Here is a 14,478-nt window from a genome sequence, read left to right on the forward strand (position 1 = left end):
TCCGGGAGTTGGTGATGGACAGGGAGGCCTGGCGTGCTGCAGTCCATGGGATTGCAAAGAGTCAAACACAACTACGTGACTGAAGTGAACTGAATTGAACCATTTCCTTTTTAACTTGTCATCCATAATTCTATAATATTCTAATCCTGACAGATAATTAAAGAATGATTAAAGAATTGTACACCAGAACTGGGAACAGTGTGCCCTTCATTTATCTGTACCTCGTTTACCAAGCGACGATCCAGCAAACAGACAGCCAGTGGACGTCTCGGCAATGATGCTGTATAAGGGGAAAACAGTATTACTATCTGTGCTATAAATATTCTAGTATTACATGCAAATACAACACAGGAGAACAGTGACTGTTAAATACACAGCATTAGATCTGGCTAGGATATTGCAAAATTGAAATTCTTCATACAGAGAGCAACATGATTAGCGTTCTCCATTGTCATCAGGGCATTAGTATCTTTCAGCACTTCTGACAAGAAGTCACACCAGATTCTGATTCACACACAGGTAAGGAATGGTCTTCCCAGAAATCATGTCATCAGCACTAAGTGACACCATTTCAGAGGCATGCTATACTGATAATCTTAAATGTAAATGTGTTTCTACAGAGATGTTTGGTTTTCTTTTATATCAATAGTTTTCAGAACAGTATTATATGCAGAAAATGCATTTACTTTAAACTCCTTAATAGAAGCTATGAAAAAGTGTTTAAAAGTTAAATATTCACAAAAGATAGTTTTATTCTTTAAAAATATTAAAGGATTTTTATAACACTTAATAACTCCTAATGGGAAAATATACAATATTTCTTTTCTAAGTCAACCTTTGCTACATCTAATATTAACTTGTAAACTGAATTCACACTTGAGATACAGAAAAGCAACTGGAAATATTTCTCATAGGATAATCTTCAAAGGCTAACTTCTGATTAGCTTAAACATTTAAGCTCACTATATAAACAAAAAGGCTCTGATAGTGTAGTAAAAAGTAAACCATCCTCAGAAAAAAATTCAGAATAAAATTATCATAATTCATCATACTGTTGTTTTAGGTAGGAATACCCTTAAAAAATATGCCTTAAAACTACAAATTTTAAAATGACAAACATTTTATTAAATAGGATAACTATTTCAGGGTGCCCTTAACCAACATCCAGGAAAAAGTATATTGTCTCACATTATTCCATTTCCATTGCCAAAAGCTTGGTCTTTAGGTTCCTGAACAGGCTGGATGTTAACATACAGATCCCTAATCTCCTTCCTGATGCATCTTACGGCTGCTGCCGCCATATCTTTTGCTACCTATTTTGGTAAGACAAAAAAATAGAATAAATTAATAATTATTTTGACAGCTGCTTTCAAGCCTTCAAAGACAGAGAATTAATCATTTTTACATGCATCATATAAAAACTCAATTTTAAAGAGTAAAGTAAGCACAGAATTTTAAGAAAAACTTTCAATGAAAAGATTTATTTAAAAATTATCTCAATAATTTCAAAATTTAGATGATATAATACTTATCAAGACAAACACATACTTCTAAGATCATCTAGACAACTTTATTTTTTGATACCTTATTTTATTTTTTTATTGGAGTATAGTTGATTTGCAATGTTGTGTTACTTTATACAGTAAAGTGAATCAGACAACTTACTTTAAATGGCAAAACACCAGCAACAAAAGCTCTTCCATATATCTTAGTCACACAGCCACGGTCAGTTAAATTTATTGGGCTCAACTGTTTAACTGGCGACATTCGGACAATCACTTCACCACCTCCCTTTGGGTAGTAGCCCCTGTGAAAAGTATGATAAAACACATAAACTGACTGCATGACAAAAAAATAAAGCTCAATATTTACAATAAAATAACATGTGAGTAATACCAACTATATAATTCATGTTTTACATTTCTAAATAATGTTTTAGATTTGTGCTTTCCCATATGGTAGACTCAGGGCTTGTTGTTGTTTAGTTGCTAAGTCATGTCCAACTCTTTGTGACCCCATGGATTGTAGCCCACCAGGCTCCTTAGTCCATGGGATTTCCCAGGCAAGAAAGACTCCAGTTCATGTGACTATTTAACCCATTATTGACCAGAGATATGTTAATCCATCTTTTGTTACCAGAACAGTATTGACCAGAGGCCTATCAATTCATTTTAGAGAGTGATACAATTAACATCAGTGTGTGAAGCTGTTAGAGCTTAAAATTGATGAAGGGTTCATTATACAACTTGTGATGGTTGTTATCATTCACATTTTGCTCCATTAAGCTTTTGTTTCTACCCTATGAATATTATACATGTAAATTTTTTGAAAATGACATATCATAAAATTTTGAGTGAAAAATTTTTTGGTAAATTTTATGCAGATACTTTCTCTGACTGTCCACATGACATATACACTAGTGTCTCAGAAGAGGACAGTTCCTCAGAATAGAGTTCTGATTCAGACAATGTGAATATCAGACAAAAGCCAATAAATAATCTTAGTGATTCATTCTGATACAGAAAATGAAAATGAAACTCCTGGTGCTAGAGAATGCTCCTTTGCTTCTACAGAAGAGTGGACTGCAGACAACATTTCACAAAAACTAGAAGACTCAACAGGTGTGTCAGGTGTAACTACTGAATGTAATAGCCCACGAAATGTTAGTAAAATAACAAAATTAATTTTTATCCAGCCAAAATAAAAACTGCCAGCCACAGGTGTTAGGTTTCTACAAAAATCCCTGGTCAATAATGAGCTAAAATTATGTATTTATTTTCTTTGCCACACATAAAGACTTGAGGGGATCTTAGCTCCTCATCCAGGACTGAACCTGTGCCCTCAGCAGTTAAAGTGAAGAGTCCTAACCACTGGACTGCCAGAAAATTCCTTATTTAAATTTAATAAAATTTAAAACTCAGCTCCCCAGTCCAACTAGCCACCTTTCAAGTGCTCAACAGTCATATGTAGCAAATGATTATCATCCTGGACAGACAGGGAACAATTCCCTTAGTGCAGAAAATTCTATTCAGGGACTTCTCTGGTGGTCCAGTGGCTAAGACTCCATGCCCTCAATGCAGGGGGCTGGGGTTCAGTCCTTGGACGGGGAACTAGATCCCACATGCCACACCTAAAGGATCTAACATCCCACAACTAGGACCCGGGACAGCTAAATGAAGAAGAAGGTTCTATTCAACCAGTGCTGTTTTAGAATAAAAGCTACTTAATGATAGCAGCTTGGTCTATTTTCTTCTTGCTATATTCCAGTGCCCTAAAACAATGTCTGGCACATTATAGGTGCTCAATAAATATATGATGAATATTTAGTAGCTGAACCATTAATAAAATTTTGCTGTTGCTGCTGCTACTGCTAAGTCGCTTCAGTCATGTCTGACTCTGTGCGACCCCATAGACGGCAGCCCACCAGGCTCCCCTGTCCCTGGGATTCTCCAGGCAAGAACACTGGAGTGGGTTGCCATTTCCTTCTCCAGTGCATGAAAGTGAAAAGTCAAAGTGAAGTCACTCAGTCGTGTCCGACTCCTAGCGACCCTATGGACTGCAGCCTACCAGGCTCCTCCATCCATGGGATTTTCCAGGCAAGGGTACGGAGTGGGGTGCCACTGCCTTCTCTGAATAAAATTTTGACTCACGTTACTTACTGTCTTTGTCCAGAAGATGCTAAGAACACATAGATAAGAATGACAATACTCCTATCCACAAAGAACTCCCCATCTGGTAAGATGGGCTTCACGTGTAACTAGAACACACGTCAGGCTGTGAAGAGGACTAAAACAGAGGTGCAACTATGAATTCCAACTGAGGCACAATCACTGACAATTCACACAAGAAATTACAAGTTTCATTTTCAAGAGATACAGAATTTCCAAGTTTTAGAAGGAGAAGAAAAACATGAACAAAAGTATGGGAGTCTGAAGGTACAAAGTATATTTAGGGAATGGCAGCAATCATGTAGTTAGAATACATGGTATGCTGAAAGGAGGGGAGGGAGAAAATAGCTAGAAAGGTAAATTGGAATAAGACTGCAAAACACTTAAATGCCACACCAAGAACCAAGAAATGTGGCCTTGCTACTCTGTGGCAGAAGGCAAGCCTTATAAGGGAAATAACCTGAATGCCCAATGTGTCTCCTAGGAAAAGAATTCTGGTTGCATGGTGGAAGAGAAGCCCCTTCAGGACCCTGCAGTTCCCCACTCCAGGAGTCTGCACACAGTGAGCACCCAGTCTACGCCCAACACAGATAACTCCACACTGGGTGCAGCCATTCCCTCAAAAAATATTCTGCCAAAACAAACATCAAACATAGCATGCAGCTGCTTCCAAGTACCCACACCCCTGCTGTTTATTGTTTTAAGCCACAAAATACTATTATTTCCTATAAAAAATGTATTAAATGGACTACAGAAAGACAGTTCTCCAGGATCTAACTTTTCCACTATTTTCAGCACAAGTAATGGCTCAGAGGGTTAAGAAATAAGCACCTTACCTCATTTTAATGTCACAATTAAATGTGAAACCAAATTTTTCAACAATTGGCTTGAAAACCTGAAAAATCAATTTATTGTTAAATACCAGTATTTGCTGATTCAACAAGTATACTTAGTAAACAAATGTGCTCTGTACTGAGGTTATAATGAGGCACAGTAGATAAACATTGATATAAAAATGTGAAGGCGAATTCTATTTTTTAAATAAAATAAATGACATGCAGCTAAAATTAGAAGTTTAACATTTAACTAATAAGGGCTGTGCAAGCCTATTTAATGAGGAAAAAAAAAACATAACAAAACCCAGAACTCAGGATTCTTGATCCTTGCAGTTTTACTTCAGAAGCCATTTCCTAACCTTAATGTAACGTACCATAAGAAATCTGGGGTGCTGAAAAGCATTCCATCCTGTTCTCTCAATTTTTTTTATACAGTTGAAATTTCACTACATATACAATATTTTATCCTTTTTCCCTCATTTAACATTATAAATAAAAGCATTTCCCAACATCATAAAATATTCCTCCTAAAAAATTTGAATGATTACATGGCAATCCAGCATAATTTATATAACCATTCTCCAAGTTTTCATTATTATATAACTATATATATAACAATAATTATAGTACACAGCACCCTGCTCTAATACCTTTAACATTATCTTTTGCTGCATTTTATAATGTTTAATTAGGGTCATTTCCTTAAAAGTGAAATTGCTAGGTGAACAGAGATTAATTTTCATTATATATCCCATCAAACTGAATTTTCAAAGACTATAACATCTATTAAAATGGAAAAAAAAATTAAAAGCTGAGAATATCAAGTGCTGGGAAGGATGAAAACAGCTAAAACTCCCCTACAGTGTTGGTGAAAATGCAAAACAACGAAGCCACCTTGGATGCCAAAACAATCTGGCAGTTTCTCATCAAGTCAGACATAAATTCACTGTTACAACTGAGCAAATCCTCTGTAGCTGTTTACCCAAGAGAAACCAAAAGTGATGTCCAGATGAGAAACCTGGATGTGTTTACAGTAACTTTACTCGTAAGTGCAAAAAACTGGAAATAGTCCAAATGTCCTTCAACTGATGAACAGATAAACATCCATATAATAGAACACTATTTAGCTTTTACTGCTGATACAAGCAACATGGGTAACTCTCGGATGTATTTTTTAATTTATTTTATTTAAGTAGAGCTGATTTACAATGCTGTGCTAATTCCTAGTATACAGCAGTGATTCAGTTATATGTGTGTATATATATATATATATATGCATTCTTTTTCATATTCTTTTCCACTATGTGTATCACAGGATATTGGATATAGTTCCCTGTGCTATACAGTAAAACCTTGTTGTTTATCAATTCTACATATAACAATTAGCATTTGCTAATCCCAAGCTCCCAATCCATCCCTCCTCCACTCTCCTCCCCCTAAACAGATGCTATTATAACTGAAAAAAAAAAAGACTCAAAAGACTATATATACAGCATTATTTCTTTATATGACACTCTGAAAAAAGGCAGAACTATGAGACAACAGATCACTGATTGCCAGGGCCAGAGTGGGTGGGACTGACTAGAAAGAGGGATAAGGGAATTTTTTTACAGTAATTCTCTATCATCATTGTGGTGGCAGATTCACAACCATACATCAGAAATCAAAGAACCTCACATTAAGAAAGGTGAGTTCTAGTATAAATAACTACACCTTAATAAACCTAGGGGAAAATGATGATACCACCTTCCCCTCCCACAAGTTATATAAGCATGCCAATACTGAATTTTACTTTCTAAAAATTCATAATCAAAATATGGTAGTTATTTAAAAAAATTTTTTTTATTATGGTAGGAACATTTAATCTGAGCTCTTACTCTCTCAACGCATTTTTACGAGTACAACATAATACTGTTGACAAAAACTTACAATGTGTACAACAGATCTCTAAAGCGTATTCATCTTACTTAAGTGAAAATTTATCCACATTGATTATTAACTCCCCAGTTTCCCTCTTCCACTAGTAACCATTCCATTCTTTGAGTCCATAACTTAACTTCTTTTGCTATCTTATGTAAGTGGAATCATGTCAGTAACTATCTTTATCTGACTGCCTCATTTCACATACCACAACATCCTCAAGGTTCCACTGTGCTGTCACATGATCTAGAATTTCTTTTTTAATGCTAGTCATCCACTGTACATATATAACACATTTTTTAAAATTTCTAATAATACTTTATTTACAAGGACAAGTAGTGGGCCAGATAGACAGATAAATAGGGATAAAGGTATATCCCTAGCTTTATTCCCTATATTCCCATGGATACATAAAAATAGTAAATGTATAGATAGAAAATCTGTTGAAGAAAATTTAAAGAAATAAACTATTAACAGTGGCTACTACCTTCAGAGACTATCTTTCAGTGTGCATACACTACTTCTTTAAATAAATTTTTCTAATATGTTTTCTGTATGCCTCATTTTTTAAATTCTTTCATCTGTCGATGGACATTTAGGTTGTTTCCACATCTTGGCTTTTATGAATAGTGTTGCAATGAACATGGGAATGCTAATAGCTCTTGGAGATCCTGATTTCAACTCTTTTGGATAATACCTAGTGGGACTGCTGGATTATATGGTAGTTTCCTTTTTAATATTTTGAGGAACCTCCATGCTGTTTTCCATGATGGCTGCACCATTTTGTATTCCCATCAACCGTGTGCAAAGGTTCCAATTTCTTCATATCCTCACCAATCCTGTCAAACATAGCATTTAATTCTTATTTTGAGTTTTTCTTTCAAATTATAATCCCTATATTCAGAAAATAACTTATATGATAAGTAAAATATGGTATACGCATTATAAATAATCTAATGTACATGAGGTTTTTAAAGAATTCACTATGAACACTGTCCTAAGATATAACACACAATCTAAAATTATCCTCTCCCACAATAGAACCAGACTCCATTAAGAAATAAAGAGGTATGTACACAAAAACACTCAGGATGTATTTAAACAGAGAATGGAGTTTGAGAAGACTATATGAGATCCTCTTAGTTGGTCAGTAGTAACAAAAGCTCTTACCATGGCTGTGTAATCAATCTGTGGTGCCATTTCAGCATTAGTCCCACCTTTCAAACGGAGTTCTGATGGACAAGCAGCAAAGAGAACACAGGGCATTGAGACCTGCATCAAGAGGCAGACACTCCTAAGGAGAAGGCAGAACAGGCTTAGCTGTGTTTTCATTTTGAAGTCTCAAGAAAGAGACATTACTACGTATTACCATCAGCTGAAGCACAGACAACTGACATGCTGCTGCTAAGTCACTTTAGTCGTGTCCGACTCTGTGCGACCCCATGGACTGCAGCCTACCAGGCTCCTCCGTCCCTGGGATTTTCCAGGCAAGAGTACTGGAGTAGGGTGCCATTGCCTTCTCAACAACTGACATGCCCTCAACTTTAAAGTTAAAAGACACTCCCACTGACTGAATGATAACATCCTAAATCTTAAAAGAAAGCTTGATATTTCACAATAGAAGGAACTGGCCTTAAATAATAAGCAAATCTGGGTTTGAATCCAATACTAAATATATTAGCTATATGACCTTTGTTGTTGTTTAGTTGCTAAGTCATGTCCGACTCTTTTGCAACTCCATGGACTGTTAGCCCACCACGTTCTTCTGTCCATGAGATTTCCCAGGCAATACTGGAGCGGGTTGCCAGTTCCTTCTCCCAGGGATCTTTCCCTCCCAGGAACTGATCCTGCATCTCTGGCACTGCAGGTGGATTCTTTACCACTGAGCCACCATGGAAGCCCACTGTGTGATTGTAGGTTAAGTTCTAATACTTTTGTTTATATTACAAATAAATTAAAAAGAATTAAAAATAAAAGCATCTTTACAATGTTTTTATAAACGGATTCTTAAAAGTAACACTTTATGTAATTGCATTCAAAACTGTCAAGGTCTGCAAATATTCTAATGACTGTACCTGAGTCTCCACCATGCACAAGGGATCATTCCATATATTAAGATAGAGTTCCTACCATCATGGCATTTGTGATAAGACAGAGTAATATTTTAAAGGACTGACAGCCAAATATTTCACATCAAAAAAACTTCTCAGGAGATAATCCTTGCTACAACTCAACTCTGTCTGGTTCTAGAAAGTGAAGTGAAAATCACTCCGTCATGTCCAACTCTGGACTGTAGCCCACAGGCACTTCTGAAATTCTCCAGGCAAGAATACTGGAGTGGTCTGCCATTTCCTCCTCCAGGGGATCTTCCCGACCCAAGGATCGAACCCCGGTCTCCCACATAGTAGGCAGACTCTTTACGGACTGAGCCACCAGGGTAGCTACTGTTTTGGTCCTTAGAATCAAATAATGTGAGAAATCATAAGAAATAATTATAGAATATGTAGCATTTTATGAAATAAAATGGTCATATTTCCTAAAAGAGCTATCATCTCCCTTCTCCAAAGTCAGGAGAAAACAATCATATTAATACACAGACTGCATAGTTCGAAAGGGAATGCCAACATAGCCTCTACATACCAAAAGATAGCCTTCATTTAACTGTCCTATGGGAATGATGCATGGGTACTGAATTATACAGTCTCTATCACTGATATTGTATTTTATTAATTCAGTAAATACTTAACATTGTGTAATGTTAGGCACTGTAAGAGAAATTGCATATAATATAATCCCTCTCTTTAGGAGTTAAGCCTAGGGGCAAGTGAAAAAGACTTGGAAATGTTCAGTTTACCATAAACCATAGGTTTACAACTGCTGAACTTCTGTTTATACCCTCTGAGAAACCCAATACAGTTAAAGTGTTTCTCTTCCACCCAATAAAATCAGAGTCTAAGAAGAGTAAAGAAAACCTTAATTTTAAAAACGTATGGAATTGCAAGGGATTTCCAGGTGGCTCAGTGGTAAGGAATCTGCCTGCCAATGCAGAAGACACAGGTTTAATCTCTTAAATAGGGAAGATCCCCTGGAGGAGGAAATGGCAACCCACTCCAATATTCTTGCCTGGAGCATCCCATGGACAGAGGAGCCTGGTGGGCTATAGTCCACAGGTTCGCAAAGAGTTGGACACGATTGAGTGACTAAGCACATACACACAAGGAACTGCAAAGACAAAGGTAGACATTTGAAAAAACATAGTACTATAATCACAATCAGGGATGAAAATGCTATAATTCACTTATGTAAAATGTGTTTTGTTGCTAGAAATAAGCTTGTTTTAGTCTACTGAAGGGAAGTGGATTATCAACTTTAAACTCATTTCTCATACATTCTTGTGGATTAGAAGCCAGAAAGTCTAGATTCTAATTCTAGTTCTGACCCTGACTCAATGACCTCTGCGTCTTCATTTTCTCATTCACAAAGTAAAGGAAGGGTTGGAATACATGGTTTCTATCTTCTTTCCTACAGATTCAAAATTCTATGATTCTGTGTTCGCTAAGTTTTAGATAGTTGGCTAACTATAACTTTCCCCTTTTTGTACAAAAGAATGCCTGAAATAAGAAAGATACTTCAGTTCAGTTCAGTTACTCAGTCGTGTCCAACTGGTTGTGACCCCATGGACTACAGCATGCCAAGCCTCCCTGTCCATCACCAACTCCTGGAGTTTATCCAAACTCACGTCCATTAAGTCAGTGATGCCATCCAAGCCTCTCATTCTCTGTCATCCCCTTCTCCTCCTGCCTTCAATATTTCCCAGCATCAGGGTCTTTTCAAATGAGTCAGCTCTTCACATCAGGTGGCCAAACTACTGGAGTTTCAGCTTTAACATTAGTCCTTCCAATGAACACTCAGGACTGATTTCCTTTTGGATGGACTGGTTGGACCTCCTGAAGTCCAAGGGACTCTCAAGAGTCTTCTCCAACACCACAGTTCAAAAGCATCAATTCTTCGGTGCTCAGCTTTCTTTATAGTCTAACTCTCACATCCATACATGACCACTGGAAAAACCATAGCTTTGACTAGATGGACCTTTGTTGGCAAAGTAATGTCTCTGCTTTTTAATATGCTGTCTAGGTTGGTCATAACTTTCCTGCCAAGGAGTAAGCATCTTTTAATTTCATGGCTGCAGTCACCATCTGCAGTGATCTTGGAGCCCCCCAAAATAAAGATACTTCAGAATGGTTTAATCCCCTTAAGAAAGTTATCATTTGGCAACCTTCACCTGAGGCCTACGAGAGGCCTTTTTTAACATAAATCTATTCACATCATAACTGAAACCTCAATTGTCACTAAACATTTCCTTAAGCTAAAAAAAATCATAATCTACTGAAACAGTCATTTCTGAAACAAACTGGCATCACATTTACAATACTATTCTTTATTTTATCAAATTTCCTAGTAAATGTATAAGATTTTGGTAAAAAGATGCTGCTTACAATAGCCATCAGCCAATAACACAGAAAACACAAAAACTGTTCTCCATATTTTATCAATAAAAGGAGAGATTTTTGGAAAATAATAAAGGCTCAACTTAATTGTTAAATATCCATTTTTCAATGAGGATAAAAAGAAGATCACATACAAAAATTTCTATATATAGTTGCATAAGTCTCTATTAAGAGGACAAAAATACCTAGACTAAAAGTAAAATAGGGTTCATAATTAGCTGCAAACCAAGAACTAAACAGACTACACCACAAAGACTACTTATCACTACAAAGCACAAAAGTACAGGTGCTTTCAGATATTCATTTTCTAAATAATAAAAACTAAAGAAACAAATATGCTATACTATACATGAGAGAAGATGTATAGATGGGGAGTCAGTCACAGACTTTATTTTCTTGGGCTCCAAAATCACTGTGGATGGTGACTGCAGCCATAAAATTGAAAGTCACTTGCTCCTTGGAAGAAAAGCTATGACCAACCTAAACAGCATTTTAAAAAGCAGAGACATCACTTTCCCAACAAAGGTCTGTATAGTCAAAACTATGGTTTTTCCAGTAGTCATGTATGGATGTGAGAGTTGGACTACAAGGAAAGCTGAGCCCCAAACAATTGATACTTTTGAACCGTGGTGCTGGAGAAGACTCTTGAGAGTCCCTTTGGACTGCAAGGAGATCAAACCAGTCAATCCTAAAGATCAGTCCTGAATATTCATTGGAAGAACTAATACTGAAGCTCCAATATTTTGGCCACCTGATGTGAAGAACTGACTCATTGGAAAAGCCCTGATGCGGGGAAAGACTGAAGGCAGGAGAAGGGGATGACAGAGGATGAGATGGTTAGATGGCATCACCGACTTGATGGACATGAGTTTCAGTAAACTCCAGGAGTTGGTGATGATGGACAGGGAAGCCTGGAGTGCTGCAGTCCACGAGGTTGCAAAGCATCAGACAGACACGACTGAGCGACTGAACTGATACATGAGAGAAAATTCTAGATAGGTACAGTAATAACTACAGTAACAGCTACAATTAATAAGCAATTAGGTATTTGAAACTTTACACAGGATCTCTAACTCTGAAATGTGTTTTATGTCCATTTTAAAAGTGAGGAAAACAAGCTTCAAAGAGGTTAAGCAACTTGTCCAGGAAGTGGTAGTACCTGTATCTGTATCCAGGTCTAATTCAAAAACATATAGTAAAATGGAATGTAAGTGACACATACCCTGCTGTCTTGGTATCTGCTGTGTGGACTCCACCTTTGATCTTCTCTGGTGTAAACGTTATTTCTGTTGAGCCGATTTCTGCCCCCTCCAGTTGCCCATCACACAAATCTCGAATCATTTCCAGTCCAGATAAATGTTGAGGCCTTCAGGTCATAATACTGCATCAAAACGTGTGCATTCAGACTGCCTATATCCCCACACTTTATGACACATTTATAAAACTGCAATGGCAAGAAAACAGCAAGGTCTAACCACAGTAAGTGCCAGAGTGTCCTTCTGGTTTTTTAGGCACCTGGACTACCTGCTGGTAGGTATCTTTTTAAGGGTTCCTTCCACATGTTACTTTAACTATAAACACATACGCTGATAATATTGTTGCAAATTAGAAGCAAACAAAAGAGTAAAACTAATAAAACAACCCAAGTGCCATCAGTCTCACTTGCACTTCACTGAGTAATGTACATAACTGTTACCGGCTGAAATGTGATCCTCTAAATTTCATATGCTGAAGTACCTCACAATGTGACTGTATTTGGAAATAGGGCCTTTAAAGAGCTCATTAAGTTAAAAGAGGCAGTCAGAATGAGCCCCAGCCCATTCTCACTGGTGTCCTTACAAAAAGGGAAGATTAAGACACACCAGCAGGGCATATGTACAGAGGCATGAGCACAGGGAAGAGGTGGCAAGAGGCTGATTATATTCAAGGCAAAGAGAGAGGCCTGGAACAGAATCTTCCCTTAGGTCCCTCAGAGAAAACCAACCCTACCAGCACCTTCATCTTGGACTTCCAGCCTCCAAAACTGCAAAAATCAATTTTCGGTTGTTCAGGCCACAGAGTCTGTGGTATTTTGTTATTGCAGCCCTAGAAAACTAATAAAGTACGTAACACAGCCTTAATGAATTAATTTCCCTATTGATGAAATGGGTTACTGCAAACTACTGCCATGACAAAGAGAACTACTGTTCACACGTAGCAGTAACTGTTTTTTAATAATTTCAACATGGAGTCTGAATAAAAAACTAAGAGACAGCTGATCCGCTAGAAGGAAATATATACAAAGAACAAGCACAAAGGAATCAGTTTGGCTTCACCATGACTTAAATTAGTGGTATGCCTAGCTTCCAGATGAAACACGGTCAACTGTCAACATTTTCCCCTCTTCACAACGGATAATCCTCGTCCTATCCACAGCTTCCTAGAGGTCTGAATGAAAGCCGGAAATAGGCATCTCAGGCTCTTTATGAGACTAAAACGTGCGAACGCAGAAAAAGGCCCGGTTTAAAATAGTGGAATTTTTGTTTGGCCCCAGAAGCTGTTCTGCCCTGATCTACCTTGCCGGCTGGTACGAGCTTTCCGAGTACTTGTAATGACCGATGAGGTGGGAAACATTTTAAAATATAACTCATCAGGAAACGAGACAACTTTAGCTAAACAGAGAAAACATGGACCTATTTTCTGAATTTGCTCCTTGAGGCTTTCAAAAGCACCCAAGCCCAGTTACCGAGGTCACAGCACCATCCCTGGGCCGCAGAGTCCTCAATCCTAGGGCAGGGATCTTAGCATCACCATCAGCTCCACGTCCCGCCCGCCTGCCCCCCAACAATGGCCTGTTCCCCGCCACCCACCCTTCAGTCCCAGGGCCTGTCCCTTCCTTTCCCCCAGTCCCCGGCCCTGCGCACCACCCCCTCAACCCTCCAGTCCCTCGGCCTATCCCCTCTTCTCCCCCAATCCCTAGCCAGGCGCCAGACCCCCACCCTCCAGTCCCACGGCCTGTCCCCTCTTCTCCCCTCGTCCCACCCACCCATCCTCTAGTCCCACGACCAGACTCCCCGGCGCCCCGACTTACCTGAGGCCCGGCGTGCTGCGGCCGGCTCGGATCTTCTGCACCCGCAAAGGGAGGCCCAGCAGACAGCTCAGGGCCGTAGACACCCTCAGGATCTGCCCGCCCTGGTGCCGAAAGAAGAGAGAGATTAGACCCGCAAGCCCTCCGCCGCAGCCCGTGCGGCAGCCGCACCGCGCCAGGCCTCCTGCTCGGCACTCACCCCTTCCATGATGCCGCCGTCCACCTCCACCCGCGGCCCAGCCATGGGGAGCGTGCTGGGGCCCGGCCCCCCGCGACTTAGCCTCGGCCGGAACCGGAGAAAGAGGATACGCGGACTCCTGCCCTGCAGCTCCGGAGCCTGGGTCCTCGCTCCCCGCTCAGGGCCGCCGGGCTCCCGGGAAAAGCAGGAAACTCGCCGGCTGCGGGAACGCCCAACTCCGCAGACACGAACCCTGACGCACAGCGCCCAGAAGCCGGGTTCTTCAGGCCCACAACCAGTG

General features: G+C 39.1%; 1 protein-coding gene across 3 annotated transcripts in view; it reads right to left on the bottom strand.

The window, feature by feature from the left end:
- Window positions 1-14,478, bottom strand: part of RTCA (RNA 3'-terminal phosphate cyclase) — a 28,484-nt gene extending 14,006 nt beyond the window's left edge. Inside the window, exons 1-8 of one of the 3 annotated variants that reach the window (XM_027536399.1) lie at window positions 14,199-14,478; window positions 14,003-14,103; window positions 12,155-12,298; window positions 7,595-7,718; window positions 4,505-4,563; window positions 1,666-1,807; window positions 1,189-1,313; window positions 222-280 (exon numbers count right to left, since the gene is read on the bottom strand). In XM_027536399.1, coding sequence (XP_027392200.1) covers window positions 222-280; window positions 1,189-1,313; window positions 1,666-1,807; window positions 4,505-4,563; window positions 7,595-7,718; window positions 12,155-12,298; window positions 14,003-14,103; window positions 14,199-14,243 — 799 coding nt within the window. In that variant the 5' untranslated portion in view covers window positions 14,244-14,478. Of the gene's footprint in view, window positions 1-221; window positions 281-1,188; window positions 1,314-1,665; window positions 1,808-4,504; window positions 4,564-7,594; window positions 7,719-12,154; window positions 12,377-14,002; window positions 14,104-14,198 lie in introns of all 3 variants that reach the window. The other 2 variants (XM_027536400.1, XM_027536401.1) reach the window with 2 other exon arrangements.

Source organism: Bos indicus x Bos taurus, chromosome 3, assembly GCF_003369695.1.
Source record: "Bos indicus x Bos taurus breed Angus x Brahman F1 hybrid chromosome 3, Bos_hybrid_MaternalHap_v2.0, whole genome shotgun sequence".
NCBI lineage: Eukaryota > Metazoa > Chordata > Mammalia > Artiodactyla > Bovidae > Bos > Bos indicus x Bos taurus.